The sequence below is a fragment of the Ambystoma mexicanum genome, chromosome 9, assembly GCF_040938575.1.
Source record: "Ambystoma mexicanum isolate Mex_15411 chromosome 9, UKY_AmexF1_1, whole genome shotgun sequence".
NCBI lineage: Eukaryota > Metazoa > Chordata > Amphibia > Caudata > Ambystomatidae > Ambystoma > Ambystoma mexicanum.
In genome coordinates, this window is record NC_090931.1 from 366296551 (window position 1) to 366321323 (window position 24773).

Sequence of the window (24773 nt, forward strand, 5' to 3'; positions counted from 1 at the left end):
CCCTCTGCAACTCATCCAGAACAGGACTGCGTGACTTGTCCTTGGCCTCAAGCCCAAGTATCATATCTCTCCAGCCCTGAAATCTCTTCATTCGTTCCCCCAGTGGCTGCGAGGATCAAGTTCAAGACCCTCTACATTGTCCACAAGGCCTTCTGGGGCCAGGGTCCTCTCTACCTCCAACTTTCTCTTCAGAAATATCTTCCTACTCGAGCTCTTCGCTCCTCCACCTCAAACTCACTCAGGGTCAGTCGCTTACCCATGCAACAAGCTGATGGTAGATCTCTTTCTTCGGCTGGGACCTCCCTCCGGAACAGCCTCCCTGCCTCTCTGAAACTTGAGCAGAACCATCTCCGGTTCTGGAAGCACCACAAGACCTTCCTCTTTGCTTCTGCCTTCTCTCTTCCTCCCCCCTGGTGATCTCCTGTCTGATACTGCACTGGTCACCTGCTACCCTCTGAATTTGGACCCAGGTTCCGTGCCTGCCCAGTTGCACACCCGCACTGCGTCCTGGCAACCCTTGCACTTGGGGCCGTATATGCAAACCTACAGTCCCCTTACCTGCACTTTTTGGACACCTGGTGTCTGCACTTGATCCTTGCACTGCCAGCTGCTGGCCACACAACATGCTGCTATTTGATCCCTTGTACGGCACTTGCCCTTCCCGCTCCTCCTCTGGCACCTTTTCCCTCCCGTCTCCCAGCACTTGCAAAATCTCAAAGTCACTTGGCCTAGTAAGATTGTTTGTCTCTGTCCTCCCTCTGTCCACCTCCCTTGCTTTGTCTTGAAACACTTGTGTACAGGCGCATTATAAATGCCATATCATATCATCTATCATTGTGCCATCTGAGCTTTTAAAACTTGTAGAACCTGGAGGATGGATATGCTTGCTGAATCAATAGGAGAGGTGGCAGGAAGTAATAAATGCTGTGTGACCTGAGTGATGCACAGCTATCGAAAAGCTGAGGTTTCCAGATATGTGTGTAACCTAAGACCTCTGTCAAAGGCCTGGCTTTCGATAACACAAGGGAAAGCTCTGTGACCTAAAGCCCAAGTGTGTGAGCTCTCTGTCACATGAGGCACTAGCCTGTTGTCGAAGGCTTTCCAGCCGGTAGCACGAGTGACTTGTGGAATAATTGTACTGTATGAGCCATTAATTCTTATATTACCTGGAACAAAGATATGCGTCTACATTGATATATTTAAATTTAATTTAATTGTATTGTTTAATGCAAGGGCCTAGCTTGAGAGCAGCAGGGCACTGTACAGGACGTGGGTAGCCAGAGTTTGGGTTGGCATCTTGCAACAGTAGCGCAGTACTGTGAGTTGTGTTATGTGCGTCCATTGCAATTAACTCTTGGTAAAGTGTTGCTGTAAAAGCCACATTTTGAGAGATTTGCAAAATCAGAGAATTGTGGGGACTTTTTGAGCCGATACTGGGTTCAAGTTCCAGAGGGTGGGTGCGTGACAAGAGGAGGATTGTTTGCGGGTCATCTCTTTGCAGATGAGTTGTGATTTTAGACATTTAGACAATTTACTGTGCAAGGAGCATGTGCCTCTAGATATGTGGAGCTTAGCCACCAGGTAGGCTGCTGTGTTACTTCTGAACAGCATCCTGGCCTGGAGAAGAAGCCACTGTAGTCTGCATAGGACAGGGGTGAACTGTCATATTTTGCACACGCATAATAAGACATGCTGCAGCATGGTAAACTGCTTTTAGGGTAGCCAAGTGAGAGGCTCGGAGCCCCGTCATGGTGTGGTATCTAATGGCTGAACTACTAACAGCTGCTTAGCCCGAGGGATCCCAAACTCACCTGCTTAAGTCCTCGGTGCAAGCGGAGTTGGCCCCTCATATTGTGTGCCCCAACACCCTCATATTCAGTGAATGAAATTTTAGAGCTGTCTCTACTGTCAAATGATCCATGGCGGAAGCCAGCCAAAGGCAGGCTGCTTTGTATAAGTGAGAAAGCAAACTATACATTCTGAAGTCTCACAAACTGCTTTAGACCTAACCTTGTGTCTGCTGCCATGCTTTCACTGCTGCGTGATATGATATGATATGATGGGTTATTTATAACGCACTTAATACCCAGAGGTTTCTAAGCGCAGACCCGGGAATCAAACCTGTGTTGCTGCGTGTCATCTTGCTTCCAAGGCGAGCACGTTGCCGCTGAGCTATCCTCCCGAGACAAACCACTGCAAGGTAACCACTTATCACCCCCACTGCCGTACCGTTCCTTTCAGTCTTCTTGCATACATTTAATAGTGTCAGTGATAGTGTCAGTGATTTTTCTTCCTGCACTTACCAGACATACCCTGTCTGCTGCCTTAAATCTAGCACTTGCAAATTGCTGGCTGCATTACCACTGTTTGTTGCCTTTATTATTTATTTATTGCTATTTATCTGTTTCTCCTCTGCTTCGCACTTTCCACTTCTCCCCCCTTCCATGCACTTTCTCCCTCCCCCTCTCCCATGCACTTGCGCGTTCTCAATGTCACTGGGCCTAGCATGATCGCTGTTTTGTTCTCTCCTGTTCCCCTCCCTTGCCTTGTCACGCTCTGAAACACTTGTGTACGAGCGCGATAGAAATAAAATATCAATTAAAAAAAATAAATCAATTTGGAAGAATACTCAGCTGGGTGAAGGAGAGACACATGATTAAAATGGATCTGTTTAGAACTTACCAAACCAAAGTGTGGGCCAGAAATATTTTATTTAGCGCCAACCTCCAGTGTGAAGTTTACATATTGGGCTGTCTGGAAAAGCCTGGCAAACACTGTAGTGCTCTATGAACCCCCAGATCTCTTCTTTACCTTTGTTGGGCAATGGGCAGTGGGTTCTTAGAACTCTAAGAAAGGGGGATTGGTTGTTATGTGAAGTGAAGTTAATGCTGGTAGTGTATCATAAGACATGGAGTGCTGCCCAGTTAAGGGCAAATAGTACATTTGTTTGTTGTGGTCTTTCATCCCTTTGCCTAGGGGTGCTACTCTTGGAGGAAGGTTATGGCAAAAACATTCTCTACAATTTCATATTGGATGATTAGCTACTGTGATTACGGAGTTAAGAGTACCTCTATACAACACAGATGAGTGTTGACAATTTTCTTGTACCCACTCTGCTACTAAAGGCGGGAAGGCGCATACTATGAGAAAATGCCATCTGTGGGGGTGGCAAAAGCCTGAGGTTTTTGATTTTTATTTAACAAAATGATGCGTGGAATTATGACGCAGAAGGTGAGCTCTGCTAATCAGCCTCCGCTTCATAAATGCTCTATGCCAAAAACAATAGCATATCCATGTGACCATGCTAGGGGCAGTCTTCTGATAACAACCATCTCCTACGTTGCAGTGGCAACAGGGCAGGCAAACTGTCACTTGTATATTCCTGAATGAAGTCCTCCTGGAGCCCAAAGTTACAGCAGACAGATGGTTGCATTTGTAATTACAGGCACCTCTTTCCCAAAGTAAAAACTATGTGTCCTGTCCTGCGTTGACTTGGTGGCTCCTGGGATTACACAGTTATAAAGCCTCAAGCCTTTGGTGTAATTTAATTGGCAGCCTGGTGGACAGTGACCTTTGTATGACAGGGCTGGGTGTATATGGAGTTCATCTGGGCTGGACTGAGTTTCATCGAGCTACCATCTGGGTGTTGGTCTGGAAACCATCACCTCTGATGCTCATGGGGGTGGGCAGCATATCATCTCTGTAGCACACAGTCTACTCCCAGAGGGAGGGGGTAGCCGGGAACTGGAACTTCAAAAGCAGCCGTCCCGGTCCGGTACTGTAATAAGTTCCAAACAGGGTGGGGAGTACTAGAGGCCATTGTGATGTAGCAGATAGAGGAAGAAGGTAGAGCGCAGAATAGAAGTTCAGTCCACAATTGGGTCTCAAGTTCTCAGTTTTTGCCTAGGCTCCACTAAATTACCGTCTTCTCCCAATTCATTCAGATAATGCATTGTCACATTGTCGGTATGGCATCAGCAAGCAAGCACCACTTGTTACAGGTGCCAGGATTGGACCCCTAACAACAGGCTTGCTCTGGACCAATCCACTATATCATTTTGCCTATATAAGGCGGAACCCTTCTTAGTTCATTCATCTTTGGATTTTCAGACAAGAAGGATTCACCTGGTACTCTATTGGGGATACAGTCTTTTCCAAAGTCTTCTGTCAGACAGGTGAATACATAGGTCTTGAAGGAAAAGGAAAGCTTTTCTTCCTACCCATCCCAAGGACACATTTGGGTTGAAACTGCTGTGTGGTCACTTGCTGCAACTGAGGCAATGCTACTCAGGGTCCAGCCACTTGAGGCGAGAGAACCCCTGCAAATGGCTTTTACATACCTTACTGTTTGGGAAGGGCAGAAGAACAGACTCGCCTCACCCCTGAGACTATGGCTGGATCTCACAGCAACCACAGAACCCAGGAAGTAACGCCTGGTCTTCCATGCATCTCTGAACCGCTTCAATGCTGGTTTGGGCACCTTTGAAGCCCTCCAAGCTGCTGCAAGAGAACTGCTGAGTCATCTTCAATCTCAACTGCCTCTGCATCTCTGGGTTTGTCCCCATGACAGAGTTCTGATGTCTCCACATATGAGACCCGCATATTCTTTTAGCATCCTGAAATCGACACCCCCTGCCTGGTTACCAGCTTCTTCGAGCTCCAAGCCACCACCGCTACAGTATCCCAATGAAGTGTTGAGCCAGTCGAACCCACTCACAATGGAAGGGCACTCTGCACACCAAAGGCCAGCAAGTCATCCAGCACTACCAACCTGACATTGGCTGCCATGGAACCCTTCACCACTGCTGTTCGCCTCAATCCTGGTCCAGCTCCGAAAGCACTGGGATTCCCTTTTTTTACTCCCAAAAATGTGGCTCAATGATATTAAGGCCCAGATACAAGACCATAAGTTACTTGAAGAATCCCTGGCCAACCTCTAGGATGCTAATGACTTTTAAGCCGTCTTATCTACCTTTTTTTAAAGACATCTTCGTCCACCTTTACACATTGGTGAAATCTTTGACTTAGCTCCCGTCTACAAACGCATAGTGCCCCTTTATTTTAACGTCTGTTTTCTCGGTGTATTCTTTTTATAGAACCTTGATCAGTCATTGTTTTGGTACCACCGCACTATTGTGATTTGTGTTGAGTCTATGCCAGCTCACACTCCTCATGAAGAGTGTAGCATGCCCCCAGACCACATTACCAAAGGAGGCGTAGGAGGTATACCTGTCGGGCTGTGCCTGTTTCAACTTTGTGATTGGGATCCCTGCTGGTTTAGCAGTAGTGTGGGGCCGAGTAGGCGCTTTATCTACTTCTCTTCGCTGTACTGCTGCAGAGCAGTAGTCATTTTGACACACTCGTGGTCAGCAGTTGCATCTGCTGCAGACCACATTAGCAGCATAGTCATTCAAAATAAAAGACCGTGCATTCACATTTGAAACATGGCCAGGTATTTTTTGATTTTTGCAACATGGGACTGAACATTGATTCAGTGAAGGGCCTGAAGTCCAGCGCCTTTTGTGAGCTATGTTCGGAAAGGTGATTCCCTCATGGCAGTAAGATTCACATACCTGAAATGCTAAAAAGCCTCCAAACTTTGGAGGAAGTTGGGGTGACGAAGGCGGCCCATGGTTTGAGTAGTTACATTGAGCCCCCAAGCCAAATACCCATTCTAGTGTTGGGGGTGAGGGGTGGCGTTCTTCCCATTTTTCCCAAAGGGAGTGAATTTTGGTTTCCAAGAGATCTAGACTTTCAGTCAAATCCCGAGCTTCAGTTAAGTCCCAAATCCCAGCCCGTCCCGAGGGTAATCACCCTGGGGCAGCATCGTCTGTGAGATAGGTGGGAAGACCTAGCAGAGCAGAGGCAAAGGGATGAGAGGCAGAAACAGAAGGATCGAGTGATGTTGCAAAAGTTGGAACCTGAGGAACAGAGGGAGGCCCGCAAACAGACTTCTGGTGGGGAGGGAAGTATTTCGAGTGGGGACACTGTTGGAAAGACTAGGTGCCACACCCCAGGCATTTAGTCCAACCATAGGAGGTGGGTGAAAGACATCTCTGGCTGGTTCAAAGCACTGGGGTTAGCATTCCAGCTCCAGGAGCCGGAAGAAGGATTGTGGAGTGCAGCCCTAATGAGCCATCTAACGACTGCAGGAACTAATGCCATGGATAGGCAGGTAAAGGCCATCGCCTCCTCAGCAGCTTATCACTCTAAATTGATCAATGCTGTTTGGCCATTCCTGTCCCAAAAGAACTGTATCACCATAGCCAGGGCCATCATTGGCTCTAGATTGGATTATTGCAACGCATTCTTTATTGGGACGTCCCAAAAAAATCTGGCTAAACTCCAGATTGCACAGAACAATGCCCTAAGTGCCGCAACACGCATTTCGCGCAGGGAACACATTTCAGGGGTCAGGAGGCAGGTACACTGGCTACCCATCAAGGAGAAGGGTTGTCTTCAAAACCCTTGCCCTTACACATAAATGTCTACACGGTCTGGCACCTATGTACCTAGCTCAGAGGATCACCAAACAAGCAATATCCAGACCTTCAAGGTCCACCTATGCCAACTACATCACGGTTCCTCACACGCGCAGAGTGTGGGCTGCAGGCTCCAGCGTCCCAACCATGGCTGCTACCCTCTGGAACAACCTCCCAGCCCAGATCAGGTCAATCGACTCTCATGCAGCCTTCCGTATTGGCTTTAAAAACGTGGCTGTTTGTCTGAAAGGGCTTGTCCCTACGCGCAGTGTATTGCACATGTAACCTCCTATCACCCATTGACTGTAATTGGATGGATATGACACACTTTACTATGCGTTCACTGTACTATGTAATGAAACTGTGAGCAACTGTAACTGTAACCTATCAAACTATCTTTAAGCATCTATTCATGGGCCACTTATTGTAACCCTCAAGCAAGCCTTCTTAAATCTCCTTTATATGGCCTCGATGCCTGTGGGCTGTAGTGCGCTCTACAAATCCAAAATAAAAAAAATAAAAAAATTCAGTTGGCTCCTGAGTAAAGTCCTATGTATTCCAAAATGAAGGCCACAATCCTTAAGACGTTTTGCAAGACCCCAGAGCAAAACCATAGGAGCTTTAGGGAAGGGCAATCAAGCTTTTGCAGAATTTACATTAATGTTTTTGAAGTATATGAGTGGGTGGGTGACTGTAATCAATTTAATACTTTTCTGGGGATGTTTAATTTGATTACATGTAAGCTGTTCCTACATGAATGTGAGGCAGAGTTACACCATCATTTGCTGGACATGAATATCACAGAGCCTAAGTCACTTGCAAAGGCTGCAGACAGCTATGTGAGTACTCGAGTCCAGAAAAAAGCTCAGACAAGCACACCCAAAGGAGAAGAAAAGGCTTCTAATAAAAGAAAACCAAAAGGAGGGTAAGGACAAATGTTCTCACCCTTCTGTCAAGAGTGACTCGGAATTCCCAGCCTTGTGGCTCATTGGCACCCACAGAAAAGAATAGTGATGATACCTCTAACACTGTGGCACCAGTATCCTCACCAACCAAATGTGTGTCCTGCGTGGGGACATGGCATATAGGAAAGGAGGTCCAGCCTGTAAGGGTAGATCCTAATAGGCCCTAGTTGGTGATGCACCATAGAGAAGGCCATAGTCAGTCTGGGAATCTCAGCAGATGAATTTCCACTAAGCCAGGGAGTTAGCAAATGTTGCCTTTTAACTCTGACTGGTAAAGGCATCGGATGCTCTGAGGGGTGGCCCAAATCCCAACAATATTTTGGAGTATGTCTTCACTAAGGCGGGGCACAGCTGCTAGAGGCATCATTGTCAGGTGACAATGGGTGCAAGAAGGACAAATTATCTTGGGACCAAACAGGTTATTCAGTTGGTTTGGTGGCCCCAGTCAATGCCCACTGGCAATGGCAATGTTTAGTTGGAGGAAGAAATGTCTCAATGCTGTGTAACAGTAAAAGACTCAATTCCAGTAGACTGCCAACTAGGACATTGCCCTGATCCTAACTTAATGGCAGCGGTCACTAGATCAAAGGCTATGTAAAAAGCCAGAGAAAAAGCACTTGAGGCCATGGGCCCTGAAGCTCTTCCTGACAGACAATGCTGAAGACTGTAGACCCTGGTAGTTCGTAAGCCCACTGAGGTCTCTTCTCCTTCGAGCGAAGGCTCAATGGCCACTGGTGTACCTATTGCAGTGACACGAGTTTCAGTGATTGCAGGATTACCATCAGGGATAGAACAAGAACCTAAGATGGAGTACCACACAACTTCAGACTTCAGGGCCCTGCTAGAACTGAGTTAGTTCTTCTCAGCTGGAGGCCCAAGTCAGGTTAGCTTTTAGCTAGTCACAGAAAGGACTGCACCTCTCTACCCAGTCTGCGGAAGCATTGAGAGGAACAGGCCCAAGGAGAGGCACCTGGGTTACTCAGAGTGTACTAGGAGAATGGTCTTATGTGCAGTGAGCCCAAGAATTCTGGAACCGAGGGTGTGCAGAGAGAGGTTGTTCCCAAATGCCACAGGAAGATCTTAGTGGACTTCACTTATGAAATTTCTTTGGCAGGTCGCTTACGAGTGGCCAAGGCGGCTGACAGGTTGTCTGCCCATTTTTACCAGCCTCAGATGGGCAAAAATCAAGGAATGTGTCCAGTCAATTCATACTTGCCAAGCTTCTAGTAAGTCAGCAGGGGCGACAAAGTTCCCCTTAATTCTGCTACCAGTTGTTGGAAGGGATTTCAAGAGAATAATTTGTGGGACCATATGATCCCCAAATCCCCTCAAGGAACCAGTAAATGTTGGGCGTGGTAGACCAGGCAAACTGGTACCCAGAAACAGTACCATTGAGGACTATCGAAGCCCCTGTGGTGACAAAAGCTCTGATCAGGATAGTCCCTCATGTGGGGCTCCATGGGGGTGACTGATGTTGAGTCTGAAGAGAAGACAAATCCTCTCCCAGGCTTTCTATGCACAGATGCCATATCTCGGTCCATCGACAGGGTACAAATCTCCCCTGACCTGACAGCAGGGTTCGAAATTGAGGGGAGCTATTCAGCCCCTGCTTTTAGCATAGCAGAGCCTGGTTAACGTGAAACCAGGAGTTACATGTGGCTCCTAGGGCCAACTGGTGCCTTCCAAACATGTAAATGTGACATTAACCTTCAATATTTAAGAATGTTAATAAAGAAACATTAGAACACATCTAATACACATTTAAACACAATGGTTGATACAAAATGAACAAAAATGTAAAGGAGCATCTCTGGTAGCTCCTGGTAACCCCTGTGGTAGCTCCTACCTGCTGGGGGATGCCCGACACCCTGGAGCTGGTTTTAGCTCCTACTAATTGAATCTCAATTTCGAACCCTGCACAGGACAGCAATGGCAGCACTGCAAGTGGCTGATAGGCCAGTTTGTGTGGTCGGTTCTCAATGACTCCAGGTCGCACATATTGGTGTGTCTGTGACATAGACGCAGGAAACAGAAAGCCAGTGAGGAGTGGAATTCGCCAGATGTCTGCCAAGGTGAGGGACACCATCAAAGAGGAAGGTTCCAACATGTCGGACATGTGGGTTATTGAGCCTCTATAAAGCCTAACTCCTAGCCCTCAGGCTCAGGTGAGGGCTTTCCTTGGCCTCACTGGGAATTACAGATTTTTCATCAAGGAATATGTCAACATTGTCCTTCCCTTGAATGACTCTAAAAAGATGCCAAAGAAACTCTCCCAGACTCCTGCCTGCCAACCGCTTTAGAGAACTTAAAAGATGGCTGTGCAGCACCCCTGCTTTAAAGATCCAAAATAGGGACAGAAATTAACTATTCTGACAGACGGCTCCAAATTTTGAACATCCTGTTTCCTAGATTAACAGGTGAATGAATACAAGAGCGCACCACTGGGCTGTTGCAGCAGCGTGGGTTGTACGACCCGAAACTCTGCATTTTAGGGTCTCACTTCACTGTTCAAACTGACCACCGACCTCTCAGGTGGGTTATGGCCATGCAGGGAGAGAATCCCAAGTTGCTGCGCCAGGTCATATTCCTGCAGGGATTGGACATGGATGTTCTTCATAAGCCTGGATTACAGCACTCCAATGCAGACGGCCTCAGAATGTATTTTCGCCTTGAGGATGAGCCAGTCCCTTTACAAGGGTGGTGCTCCGCCGTTTTGGCTGGGAGGAATGCAACAAAACGCCACCTGTGAGGGAGGCAACAGCCTGAGTTTTTTAAATTTTTTATTTAATAGAATGATGCAGGTAATTCAGACTCTCAAGGTAAATTCTGCTTATCAGCCTTAAATCCATAAATGTTCCAGCCAAAAACCACAGTGTACCCATGTGACCAATCTAGGGACAGTCTCCTGACAACGCCCAGTAGTTGCCTTTCAGTGCAACAGGTCAGCATGGGAAGTACAAGGAATCCATATAATTGACCGGAAGAAAAAAAAAGAATGGTACATTTTTTCGAATTTCGGTTGTACGAAAATAAAGTACATCCGAAAATGTGGAACACATCTAGCATACGGTACCATTGTAGTGAATAACGGGAGCTGGGACTTCCACCCCCGCACCCTTGTTCGTTACATTGGCTTCTGGAGTTGCAGGCGTGTCCCCCGCTAAGTCAAAATAAAGTTTTAAAAAAAACCGAGAACAAGAAAAAGGACCCTGCGGCGCTGGTTTCCATGCACGTAAGTGAACAGAACCGACGTTGCAAAGAGATAGAGGACTCAGCGGCACACAGCGAAGTGTGCCACCAAAAGGTGGGGGGGTACGGGTTACCAGACATGTTCGGATGGGAGTAAAAACCAAAAGTCATTTTCGTTCAAATGACTTTCGTGTATTGCCCTTCTAACGTTTCTCATTTGGTTAAATCATGGACAGTGGAAGTATAGCTGTCAGGCGGTGCCTGTTTCACCTGTATGATTGGGATCACTGCTGGTTTAGTATCAGTGCGGGCAAAGTAGGCCCTTTAGCCAATACTCATGCCCGAGATCCAGCAGAGCAGTAGACATTTTGTCACAGATATAATATTAGTCAATGCGTTCAACTAGAACAATCCCCAGCCAATCATTACTACTAAGCTGAAGGGGCACTACTTCAAGCACCCGGAAGTTGGGGTCACTGGATTTATTCAGCTTGCTAGTAGCCTGCCAGCCAAGAATACGCTGTTATGATGCTGGCATTGCCGTTTCTAAACAGGAGTTGGCATGGCTTCTGTAATATGCCCTCTTGCTTCTCCGCCAGGACCAGTGAGGCATCCTGCCTACCTCTTTAGAGGGCAGGGTCTTCTTCTCAGTTTGGACATGTGGCACTGAGAAGCCTAAAATTGTGTGTTTGGTCCCACAAGAAGAGGAATTAGTGGCACTTACATCCCTTCTCTTCACCCTCCACTGGCTTTGCTTTGAGTGGTTTCCCCTTTCCATTTGCTCCGCTGATCCCTGGGCAGGTCCATGATACATGAATACCACCAATAACATCAACATACATTTAAAAAAATGGAATCAATCAAAATCTTTCTTTAGGATATCAGTGGGAAGGTTTCCTGGATATAAACTGGGGACTCGGCATACTAAGATGGGAATGAAGTAAGAACACGACAGTGGCACCACCAGGCTGGTGCAGAGCAACTTTATACTCTAACCTGCTTACCTGCTGGCAGGCTATGAAGACATTCTAGCCAGGCACACTCTGTGCTTACTAATGTAAGCATTGGAGTTGGTTTGCCATGACACTCCTGGGAGAGTTTGAGGAGATGTAGAGATGCTCCTGCTAGGTCATGTTTTGGTATTTCTTGTCATTCATCATGCCAAGCTATGCCATTTGCCACAAAATTCCATGCTGTGTTATGTGTATTATGTATGCCTTGCCATGATATGTCGTATGATATGTCATACCTTCATGTGGTATAACATGTCATGTTATAGTATGTCCTGTCATATGTCAAGTTATGATATGTCATGATATGATGGCTGTGATATTTCATGATGCATACATGACATGTCAGATGTGAGATGACCTGCCATGAAATGTCATGATATCATGACATGAAAGTGGGCTAACTGCAGTCTGCCTTTGCCATCTGCCAAGCCTCCACGCCACCTGATCCTCGGTATCGCTTGTGCGACCTATGACCTCCTCAGAAGTATCCAGAGGCCTCTATTGGGCAGTCTACTGAACCATGTAACCCCCCCACGCACAACGTTTCCTAGAAGAAGCGGCTGCCCATAATCTAGATGCCCTGATGAAGGGTGCACGGAAAAGGGCATTCCTGTTAATCAGGGTTGCCCACTTTGTGCTTCACCAGGACCCTGGTAAAATGGTGATGTGCTGCTCCCAGTGCACAATCACATAGTATTCCCAGTGTTACAATCCAACCATGCACCCAGTTTTGGAAATCCCAGTTGGGTACTCAGAGTGTCCTCCCCATTTGGCACTACATGTATTCAATGTGTGATCAGCCCAGCATAGGCCCAGTGAGATGAAACCAGTACAATCCCAGTTTTCAAAGTACAGTGCCATGTGCCCATTTTGAAGAGCCTAATAAACTCATTAGAAAAACCTTGTCGTTCAGTCACTCACTCGGGCAGGCCGACGCTAGTCCCAGTGGACACAATTCCAATATATAGACAGTTTGGCATTCTAGTAAACTGCCAGCTTGACAACTGAGAATGTTAGCATTTTAGGCAATTCTAGCCCAACATGTGGTGCCCGAGGAATTGCAGTATATGATCACTTTGGAAATCTCCGTTTCTCTAATGTTTGCATATTCCCATGTGTTCGCACCCAGTGTCATCTCAGTTTATCACGCCCGGTGTACTGCCAGTTTGATAAACCCATTATTTTACAAATTTGACGGCCCTAGTTTACGCCCAGTTGCACAATTCCAGTACAATCACGTTTCCAAAAGTCCCAGTGCACCCCGAGTTCCCAGGCACCCCCAGGATACTTGCAGTTTGAAAACCTCATTAAACTGCACTAAAAAATAGGAGAGGAGCCTTAAATATAATGGAGAGCTGGAGCCTGTTGCAGAAATCATGCGCGTGCCTCTTAACATGACGATAGATAACATAGGTCACATTCGAAAGCCATGTGACGAGACACGAAACACATTACACGGATACAACATGCCTTTTAAATACTCTGAGTGTCTACAGTCCTGTAAGGTAACACCACCCTTGCCGTGCCGCCTAAAAATAGTTTCAAAATACAGAGAATAGTGACAGCTCCCCCCTGATTCCCACAATAGCAGCTTAGAATGTCTCCTGAACCCCGGAAACCATGACAAGTCACTAACTAGCTTCCAAGGTAGATGAAGTGTATGAAATACTCACTGCAGTTCAGGTACAGTGGTGTGTACTCCTACAGCACCACGCCGGTGTGGAACTGTACCAAGATGGGGTGAGCTCAGAGTCCATAGACTAAGGGCTTGCATTGCAAGGCAGTCACAGCAAAACCCAGGAGTTACTTCCCCTGGCCTGGTCTCAAGCTCTTTGATGTGATACCCCGACATTTCACTGTAATTGAGTGAAACAAACATGTATACAAAAGCAGACAGCGCATGGGCTTCCGTCAAATGCATGGACCTATCACAAGCACATGAACTTGCCTCAAACACATAGACCTATCACAAGCACATGGGATTCACACAAGGGCATGGGCGTATCAAAAGCACATGGTCTTCTCATGAATGCATAGGCCTATTACAAGCAAATGGGTCTCCCAAAAGGGCATGGGATTCTCACAAGTGTACAGGTCTATCACAAGTGCATAGTTTTCACACAAGTGTTAAGGATTCTCACAAGCACATGGGCTCGCCTCAAGCACAAAGACCTATTACAGGGGTGTGGACTTCGGGACTTCGAACAAGTGAATCGGCCTATCACAAGCACATGGAATTCTAATAAGTGCATGGGCTTCTCACAAGTGCATGGGCTTCTCACAGGTGCAGGGGCCTATCACGAGTGCATTGGCCTATCACAAGCTCATGGACTTGTCTCAGTGCATAGACCTAACAAGCGCACAGGCTTACCACAAGTGCATGAGCCTATCACAAGCACATGGGCTTCTGATAAGTGCATTGGCTTCTCAAAAGTGCATGGACCTATCCCAAGTGCTTAGGCTTATCACAAGCACATGGGCTTGCCTCAAGCACATAGACCTAGGGCTGTCACAAGCACATTGACTTGCCTCAAGCACATAGACCTAACAAGCGTATGGGCTTAACACAAGTGCATGGGCCTATCACAGGCAAATGGGCTTACCTTACGTACATAGAGCTAACACATGCATTGGATTCACACAAATGCATGGGCCTATCACAAGCACATGGGCTTCCCTCTAACACATGGGCTTCTCGTGAGTGCATAGGCCTATTAAAAGCACATGGGTCTCCCAGAAGGGCATAGGCTTCTCACAAGTGTACAGGTCTATCAGAAGTGGATAGACTTCACACACGCGTTTGGGCTACTCACAAGCACATGGGCTTGCCTCAAGCACATAGACCTGTCATAAGCATGTGGACTTCGAACAAGTGCATGGGACTATCACAAGCACATGGACTTCTGATAAGTGCATGGGCTTCTCACAAGTGTACAGGCTTCTCACAAGTGTGCGGACTTCTCACAAGTGCATGCACCTATCACAAGTGCCAAGGGGTATCACAAGCACATTGACATGCCTCAAGCACATAGACCAAACAAGCGCATGGGCTTAACACAAGTGCATGGGCCTATTACGGGCAAATGGGCTTCTGACAAGTGCACAGGCTTCACGCAATTGTATAGGCTACTTACAAGGGCATGGAGGCTTCACAAGTGAATTGGCCTATCACAGGTACATGGACATACCACTACCACATGGGCCTCACACAAGCACATGGGTATTTCACAATTGCATGGACTCCACACAAGCATGCACGCATCCTACAACCCCATGGGCCTCCCACAAAACTATGGGTCTCGTCAGGACACAACTCGTTTTGAGGCTGTAGATCCAAGTGGTTCAAGATATGTATTGTGTGTGCTGCAGCTCATGGGCCACCAGCGACCATCGGGACTGTAATATACAAAAGAGGACTCTAGACATGCTAGGAGTGCCCCAGGATCCATGAAGCACCAACTCATTACATGCTGCATCCAGATTGCAGAGTTTTCCTGACCACAATGAAAAGTGCATCCTTAAGGCCGCAGCTGGTCTGACAGCATCGCTCCACAACCAACTACATGGAGACACCTGTTCCCAAACACACTGTGGAAGTCCCTTTCTTTCAGGCATTAATTTAAAAATTGAGCACTTTCCCGTAATCTCAAAGAAGAAGGTTGAAGCCATCTTGCAATAGATCTTTGTTTAACATGGAGCCAACGCTGTCCCTTCCCTTTCATGAACTCTCTATCCCAAATCATATCCATTCTTTTAAGCTGCGCCATCACCAGGATCTGTCCTTCTTGTGAATATTTCAATCAGCTGGATAGTGAGTTCCTCAGGCAAGCCTTGTGGTAGCAAGCCAGAGAATTTCAGGATACTGCTTTAAAAGGCCTTCTAACACCACAGCGCTTCACTGGGTTGCAAGAATAAGTTTGAGGATTTAGGCCTTGCTGAAATCAGTAGTTCTCTACTGCTTCGGAAGAGTCTTGGCATCTGGATCTGGAAGGATGTTAAAGCTGGATGTAGAATGCTGGATCAGAGTGCTTCGCCGGAATCAGGAAAGAAAGCAAATCAGTGAGTGGATCAGTCAGTCCCTATGTGTTGTCAGCTGTCTCTATTTATCCTTTAAAATGACATCATAAAATGGGTGTATGGGCCAGCTTAGCTAAGCTTGCCCCTGTGAACTGTGATTGGATCAGGACCTCATCTCCACCTTGCATTTGAGTGATTGGACCAAGGCCGGATGATGTCATATTTATGGTTTAGCTTTACAGTCCTTAGAAACCTCCCCTCAGCCACTAGTCTCAAAATCGGATTTCCTCCTAAATACATATTTCTACATTGGTCACCTTTACACAAATCACACACACAGATTCCATATTTTATATAGCATCTGTTCATCAAAATCCTGCAGCTGTGGGATCTGGATCCCAACCACACTGTGGAAGTTCCTTTCTTTCAGGCATTAATTTAAAAATAGAGCACTTTCCCGTAATCTCAAAGAAGAAGTTTGAAGCCATCTTGCAATAGGTCTTTGTTTAACATGGAGCCAATGCTTATCCCTCCCTTTCATGAACTCTGTATCCCAAATCATATCCATTCTTTTAAGCTGCGCCATCACCAACCCATTGCAAATGGAGGAATAAAAATAGTGATTTGCCCCCTCAGGAATAGGGAAGGATATTAGGAATATGCCAAAACTGCCACAGTAATACCACACAACACAGTCTGGCGTCCTATTGAGTAGACTCAGAAAATAAACAGAAGGTGCTGTCAGAAACACTTGAAAAATAAATAAACCAAGGGGAAATCTTTAGATTAATCCAGCTCTCCACCCCCTAGCCCCTTTCCAAGTACCAAGGAAAGAGTTTAGTTCAACGACTAATGAGACAGATACGGGCGTATGAGACTCTATAGGAGACGCACATCATTCCATCATTTTAAACCTGATGTGCAGTACATTCCGCAACACTGCTATAACCAAAATGGAAGATTGCACCCAGTGCACTACTACATGCAACCTCCGCGCTCATCTTTGCTAAGAGTCACACTCTTGCTGACTGATCTCACCCCAGGCCACCCGGCCAGTGCGAGGCAACATGTTGCATACGATTTCTGATGCATTTTCTACTTTCTGCTTGAAGTGAACAGTCCTAGACAACCTTCCAAAAACTGTTACAAACCTGGTTATCAACAAATATGTCTAAATCTGTCTGTAACCCTACTTGACAACTGTCAGTACCAACGCTGTTATGCCCCCGGGTCTGGGCGTTACATACATGTAATAAATAAATAAATTAATACATTGCATTAGTAACACTTTTATCACAAAATAATTATTTTGAATACATAGGATTTTAATAGATTTTTTTTTTAAATGCCTGAAGTTTTGCTTATTAAGATTTTTCACCATTATAGATGGGCCTTTTTGTGGTATTTACTATTGATAAGTGGCCGTTGTTTGTGTTAATCCCATTGTTTGTGCTCTCACTCTTAACTACGTGGTCAGCGATTGCTTTATGACTGCGTTCCCAAACGCCTCCGGGCAGGCCTTGCCTTCAGCCATGCTATCCCAAAGTAAGTCAAAGGCACTTCAGGGGCGCTTTTCCGCTGCCTTTGCTTGTGGATGGCGCATACTGGTGTTGCAGGAGTCCAGCTCTAACTGGTTACGTTTCCAGTCACTCTGCCACCTGACTGCCAGTTCAATTGTCTTGTGGTGGTCTCTTCGGGTGAGTCGTACCTTTAATAATAATAATACTTTCGCATTTATATAACGCTACAAACCCTCATTTAAATGGTATCTGAGCACTGCTTATTATTAACCACGGTGTGTGGTGCTCATTTATCGACCTCTGATGGATGAAAGGCTGAGTTTGGCCTTTCCCGGGATTCGAACCTGCATTAGCAGGCTCTGCACAGATGTCAAAGCGGGCGCTCTACTCGCTGTGCCACTTGACCGGGATCACCAGGATTACTTTGTGTAATTTGGTGAGCCCGCTTTATGAGGGTCCCTAGTAACTGCCATAGCACTACAGGGGTCTGATGATAGCGTCACACAAGTTTGGTGCAGGATGTTTCTCTGCAAGAGACACGTCGCTGCATTGGCAGGGAAGCTGCGTCTCTCTCACTGCAGCCAAAAGCCACTTGCTGGCAGACGCACAAGCAGTGACAAATGCACGACAGGGCACCAGCAATGAAGGGCCCTGGAAGCGGGATCGGGGCTGGTGACACAAGAGTCAAGGGAAGGGGTATGCAGCTAGTCACCTGGTTCAAAAACAGAGCCACTTGGGAAGGACCTGAGGTCAGGATTAGGCCCAGGAGGCCGTACAGCTCTACCAGAACTAGCCCCCGGTGGCCAGGGAATCGGAACCGAACCAGCAAACACAGTAAACTGGGAGCCATTTGAATCTGAAGCAGAGCCAACGCAAACCACTGCAGAAACAGGACCCAAACAGACATTCTTGGCCTGTGCGCTGGCACGTAAATCAACACTACAAGGTGCACTCTGTGACAGGGGCCTGCCCCATACAACTACACAGCCTCAGCCTGTGCACTTAGGACCTGCCGAACCTGTCTCACCATCACCCGGTGTGCACTTTGTAAAGTAATAAAAAACACAATCTTTAAAGCCCACCTCCCACCGTAGACACCAACCTTCCTCCCCATAGACGACTGTTATTTCCTCCTTGAATTCCAGCCTTAACCCTCCCCAATCACCCCTCCCCCCCCCGGGACACCCAACTTCAATACCTGGACACACACCGTCCCTTTGAGGACACCCATACTCATCGAATGAACACCCACTCTCCCACCATGAACCACCGCCTTCATCCCAAGGAGCAACCTTCATTGGAAGGACTCGCCTTCCTTCTCTAGACACCACTTTTCCTCCCATAGACAAGCACCCTGTTCCCCAGAAGACTCACCTTCCCATCTGGTGCCCTGTGTTCCTCTTATGGACGCCTTACCTTCCATCATGGACACCAACGTTACCTACCCTTATATATTTACCTTTCCCCATGGACACTCGTTGGCACCACCCCTTCCTCCTCTGGGTACACATTCTCCTCCCCTAGACATGCAGATCGCTACCAAGGACCCCAATGTGCCACTGATGGAAACCCACATTACCAACATTAGCTAACCAACTTCCCCCATTGACACCAACCTTCCACCTCGTGGACACCCATCTACCGCATGGACCCTCACTGTTTACCCTCTGAACCCGACTCACCTGCTATCTGCTTCTGCTTTCCCCCTTTCTTGGACACCCACATTCTTCTCTTCACCCCTTACCCCCACTCACAGTCTCGTTCATCCCATCGACAACCATCATCCCCATAATAGACACCCAACTTCCCTCCAACGACCACCATCTCTCCTGATAGACAACTATTCCTGTGATGCACGACCAACCGTCTTCCTTCCATTGACACCCACCTTCCTCCAATGGACAACAATCTTCCCCCTTAATAGACACCCAACTTCCCTCTATAGACCACCACCTCTCCTCATAGACAAATCTCTTACTGTGATGCACAACCAACAACCTTCTTCTTTCCATTGACACCCACCTTCCTCCAATAGACAACCATCTTCCCCCTTAATAGACACCCTACTTCCCTTCAAGGACAACCACCTCTCCTCATAGACAACTCTCTTCCTGTGATGCACAACCAACCACCTTCTTCCTTCCATTGACACCTACCTTCCTTCCATGGACAACCATCTTCCCCACCGAATGGACACCCAACTTCCCACCAAGGACCACCACCTCCCACCATGAACAACTAGGTTCCTGTGATCCAAGACCAACCACCTTCCTATTGATGGTACCTGCCCTTCGATCCCTCCCCTTAACACCACACTGCTCTTGTAGACAATCACCTTTCTTCCATGAACAACCAACGTCCTCTCATGAACGCCTACATTACTCCTAGGGTTCCCCACACTTTGTACACACATTGTTCACTCTTAAAGAACTCCCTTCCTACTCTGAAGGATAGATACCCATCACACACTCTCTCCTAATAAGCACCCACCGGACTCTCGGTTGCCCTCACTTAATACCATGGACAACCACTTTACTTGAATGAAGACTCATCATAATGCTAAAGGACAGCCATCTCCCTGTGTAATCCAGGACACCCACACCCTCCCCTAGACACTGGCCTTTTCCCCATGAGTACCCAAAGACCTCTTGTAAACACTCACCTTAGCCCCCATTGACAAACTCCACATGAATAGCCCCCATTAGCACACGGACCACCAACTGTCTACCAATAGACAACAACCTTGTAATCCACTGACACTTACCTTCCTTCCTTTGCCCCCTTCCTTCCTCCCTGGTTACCCAAATTCTTCTCGAGACACCAACCTTCCCTCATAGCCACAAAGCTTCTTTCCCAGCAGCACCCACCATCTGCCCCTGAATGCCAGCCTTATTTCCTTGGACACCAGCCTTTCCCCCCGCCCCCACTTCCCCAGAGTCTATCTGGGTGCCTCTAAAGTCTGGTACTACCCCAATTGACGTCAGGCATAGTCATCGTAGTTACCTGTCTTGCAGCTACCCCCCCCCCGTCCAACCCTGCCCTTCATTGTTATCTACCCACTCGTCCCCCTTTCTGTCTTCTCCCCTTCCCCCCTCGTCCCTCTGTGACTTTTCTCTGTGCTCCTCTTCCACCCCATTGTCTATATTCCCAGTCCTCTGCCCCTTCCCTCTTCCTTTCTTTTTTTACTGCAGCACTTACTCCTATCATTGTCTCTTGACTTTGAAAGCAGCTTTCCCGTCCCCTCTCATTCCCTCCTTGTCTTCCCCTCCCATCCTTGCACTTTTCTGAATTGCCATTTGACCTTCTGTTTAGCTGCTTGTTCGTACCTCTCTGCACTGCATCCATTGCCGTCAGGCATAGTAATGTTAATGCTGGTTTTGTCTCCTTCTTCCTACCCCTTTTCTCCGTTACTGTTTCCTTGCACTTGCACTATCCGAAATGTCGTCACTATCGTCAGGCTGATTACGATAGTTATTTTCTCATTCTTAATTGTTTTCAAGCACTGTAATAATGTAACTGTATTCTCCCATGTTCCCTCCCTACTTAAAGCGCTTTGAAACACTTTATGTATAGGCGCTATACAAATAAACAATCAATGCAATTCAATATCACAGGGACACATATTCACTCCCCTTGGCCCACCACCTTTCCCACTCAATGGACATCCACATTCCCCCAATGAACATCCACATTACTATTAAGGGAAAAACATTTTGGTTCCTCACACACATCTTACTTACTCTTAACAGTCACCCACCTCCCCATAGGCATGTTCAACCTACCTCCAAACACCCACATTTCAACCAATGGACACCACCATTGCCAACCAGCTACCATCCTATTGACATTGTTCTACCTGGAAACCCTCACTGTTCACAGAAACAATCACTGTGTTTTAATGGACACCCACCTTCCACTGTGAGCGCTCACGTTCCTCCTATAGAGACAGAGCTTCCCCAGTGGAGACAACCTGACTCCCCTGGACACCTTCCTTTCCCGGTGTACGGCTAGCTTCATGCGATGGACAATCCCCAACATCAAACTGGGCACTGAACTTCATCTCATATACACTTCCTACTGGGAGGTCACATTCATTGACTGGACCCACACTCTCCTGCCATAGACACCCTTCTCCCTGGAAAGCCTTTTCCTCCCTGCAGACACCCACCATGTTAAGATGAACATCCACCTTCTTTCTGGCCACCCAGTCAAGTGGACACCCACTTTCTTCTAACGTATGCCCACATTCTGAGATGGACAACCACTCGCCTTTATATGCCTGAATATTTAACTTCATGTGACAGACGATTCCCTTCCTTCCCAGGCAACCCCACTGTCCGTTGCTGGCATTTCTTGATGTGCAAACCTGACTTCCTACACAGGACACAACGTTCCCTCCTCTTGGTCACCAGCCTCTTCGATAGCGAGCCGCCGTTGCTCTTTGGACACCCAATGTCTCGCCATGAGCAGCCAACTTCCTCTCGTAAACACCTACCTTCCCACCATGGGCGCCCACATTACCTCTTCCTGGACACCAGTCTTTCTGGCTTGAGGAGCCACTGTCCTTCCTTCGATACCCAAATTCCCACAATGAACAACCAACTTCCTCCCATGAATACCCACCCTACTCCCAGTGGATACAAAACTTCCACCCCATGTACTCCCACCTTTCACCCTGTGGCCTTCTTCCTCAAAAGGATATCCTCCTTTCCATCCAAGACACCGCCTTCCACTGGTGGACACCAGCCTGGCCCCAATGAACGCCACCTTCTGCTGCAGGACGATGACATTCCATTGCGGCCCACCAACTTTCATGACCTGTACCACTACTTTCTTCCCCTGGACATCCATCCTTCTAAGATGGACACCCACCTTACTCTGATCAGAGCCACTCCCCCATACACAGAACATGTATTCTCTGTAAAAGCAACCAACCTTCCACCCCCGACACCAATCTCTCCCTTTTCTGCCCCTGGACACTCACCTTCTGATGGGCATCTAATTTCCTCCCCAGGAAGTTTAAACGTCCTCCCACACTTACTTCCCACAGTCCCTGGAGATTCACCTTCCTGCCCACAGGAAACTGCCTAGTACCTCCTTCCCATCATCGCCCTTCCAAGCGCCCAATACTTTCTCCCACAGACACCAACACACTTCACCTAACCCCCCCCCCTCCGCTCCCAAATTGCCATCCACCTTTTACCCTGGGCACTGATTTTCTTCCCCTTGGACAGCCACCTTCTTCTTTACCATGCCACTCATCATCTACCAGTGTACACCCAATGGACTCACCCTCTCCTTCCATAGGCAACCACTTTACCTCATGCATACACTCCAACACTACTATGCATGCCAACATTATCCATTCCAATGGCAATTTAAAACCAGGACTGGACTACTGTCTCCCAAATGGAATGGATAATGTTGCCATGTATGACTCCGCAAGGGCAACCAACTCAAACCTCCAATAACACCTACCTAGTCCTCTTGACCCCCACCTTTCACCCCTTTCCCTTCGTCTTCTGGACTGTTAACTTGCTCTGATGGGAGTCCCTCCTCCCCTTAAGCCACCTGCCTGCCCCCACCCCCTCGAATCCCAGCCCCTGGAGCACGCACGCACCTTCCTCCTCGCCCATCAGCTCTTCCCTCCAGGTGCAGCAGAGCAACATCAGCCTCATGCAGCAGCCGGCAGCCCCACGGCCGGGCTGGGTGGGGTGCAGCGGGCCCGGGCCAGGGGTGTTTCCTCGCGTCGCCCGATGTGCGTGGGGTTTCCAGCTTCCTCCGGACTGTGTATGGGATGCTCTTCAGAGGGGAGGGAAGGATGGGAGGGAGTGGGAGGGCTGGAATCTGCTGAACAGCAGAAAGGGAGGGGAAGATGGCCAACAGGCCTGGCATCCCTAGGAAAGAGGAGGGAGGGGGAGTGCAGGGGAGGAGGGAGGAGGTGGCCAGCTGGGAGGAAGAGGCACATGGCAGTGTCAGAGGACCGGGAGACTGATAGGCAGAGAGGGGGCGTGCCAGGGGAGAGCATGTGGGAGTGTGAGTAGAGGGAATTGGGTTTGGGGGTGCGGGGCCCGGAATGTGAAGAAATGTTAGGGCCGGGGCACTAAAGGGAAGAGATTCGGGGTGGCCCGCACGTGGGGCATAGGCACTAGAGGAAGAAAGACGGCCCGCCGGAATGCGAGGCAGGGGAAGGGGCAGGGTACCAGAGTCAGGTGGAGGGCACGGGTGGCAGTGCGAGAAGGGTGAACCGAGAGACCAGAGCGGAGTAAAGAGACCGAATTGGGAAACACGAGGAGAAGGAAGGCAGAGTGTTGTCGGGGTTGGGGGCGGGGGACACATGGGTAATATGGAACAGGGGAAGGGCGCACGGGCAGAGGAGAGTCTAGAAGGCACACGGGGCACGGCCGTTTGGCGCGACAAGGGCGAAGGGATGCTGTCAGCAAGGCTTCATGGAGGAGCCTGAAAAGACGGCAAGGCGTTAGAAGGGGGGGAGCAGGAACACGGGAGCAGTGTGGTGAAAACATGAGAAGAAAAAGAGATAGTAATGGAGGGTGTGCTGGCAAAAGATGGAGGGAGGGGGTACGGGGTTGGAGGCTATTTTGCACGTTTATTTGACAACACCAGCATTGAAAATTGAGTAATTACTGGACGTTTAATCACAAGAATTTAAAAAAGAGGCAATGCATTTTGGCACTGTAGTCTGTGAAAACTATGATTTTGGTTTTTTTGTAAACTTTGCACTATAAAAGAAATAATTTCTGAACACGCCACATCTTGCCAGATAAGGCACAGTAAGAGCAAATGATTTGCCCAAGGTCATGCACTTCAGTTCGTTGGTGAAGCTGGGATTTGAGCTCGGTCTGCAATTTAGGCCCCTGACTAACCACATAGATTTTCATCTCTGGTTCATAATTATATCAAATTAACCACCCCAAAAAACAAATGCCAGCCTGCCGGTAAGGCCCCTGTCTGCTCCCTGTCCTCTACAGGGACGCTCTAAGGCAAGTCGCTGTCCCCCTTGCGGTATACCTGAATGTGCCGTGATTGACTTTGGCATCTCTGTGTTGCAGCCACCCTGCAACATGGGATTAGGCTCCATGAATGTGCCCACTCAATTGACTTTTGCATCTCTCTGTCGCAAGGCCGCCCGGCAACATGGGGTTAGGCTCCATGAATGTGCCCACTCGATTGACTTTTGCATCTATGTGTCGCAGACGCCCTGCATGAATGTGCCCACTCAATTGACTTTTGCATCTATGTGCTCACCTTTAACTCTTTTTGCACTTTGCTTGTGATGCAATTTTCCTCTGTACGCTGCTGTATGATGTAATCACTCCCTGCACTTCCTTCTCTGTAACCAGAAGCACTCTAACTAATCTCTTAAGCATAAGCTCCCAGATACCCCTGGGTTTTGTGCGCTATATAAATAAATAAAATACATTATAGAAATATGTGAAGCAAAAAGAGTGTAATTGAAACTGTATATTCCCATTCAGAATGGAAGTATATGCGACAGAATGCAAAGAAATAAATGAGACAGTTTTAAAAGGGATAAGGGGTAATTTTTTGATTAGTAAATTGGCTTGA

General features: G+C 47.8%; 1 protein-coding gene across 1 annotated transcript in view; it reads right to left on the reverse strand.

Annotated features, from left to right (window-relative positions):
- Positions 1-23058, reverse strand: part of LIMK1 (LIM domain kinase 1) — a 340745-nt gene extending 317687 nt beyond the window's left edge. Inside the window, exon 1 of the mRNA XM_069614802.1 lies at positions 22807-23058. Coding sequence (XP_069470903.1) covers positions 22807-22864 — 58 coding nt within the window. The 5' untranslated portion in view covers positions 22865-23058. The remainder of the gene's footprint in view (positions 1-22806) is intronic.
- Between the last annotated feature and the right edge of the window lie 1715 nt (positions 23059-24773).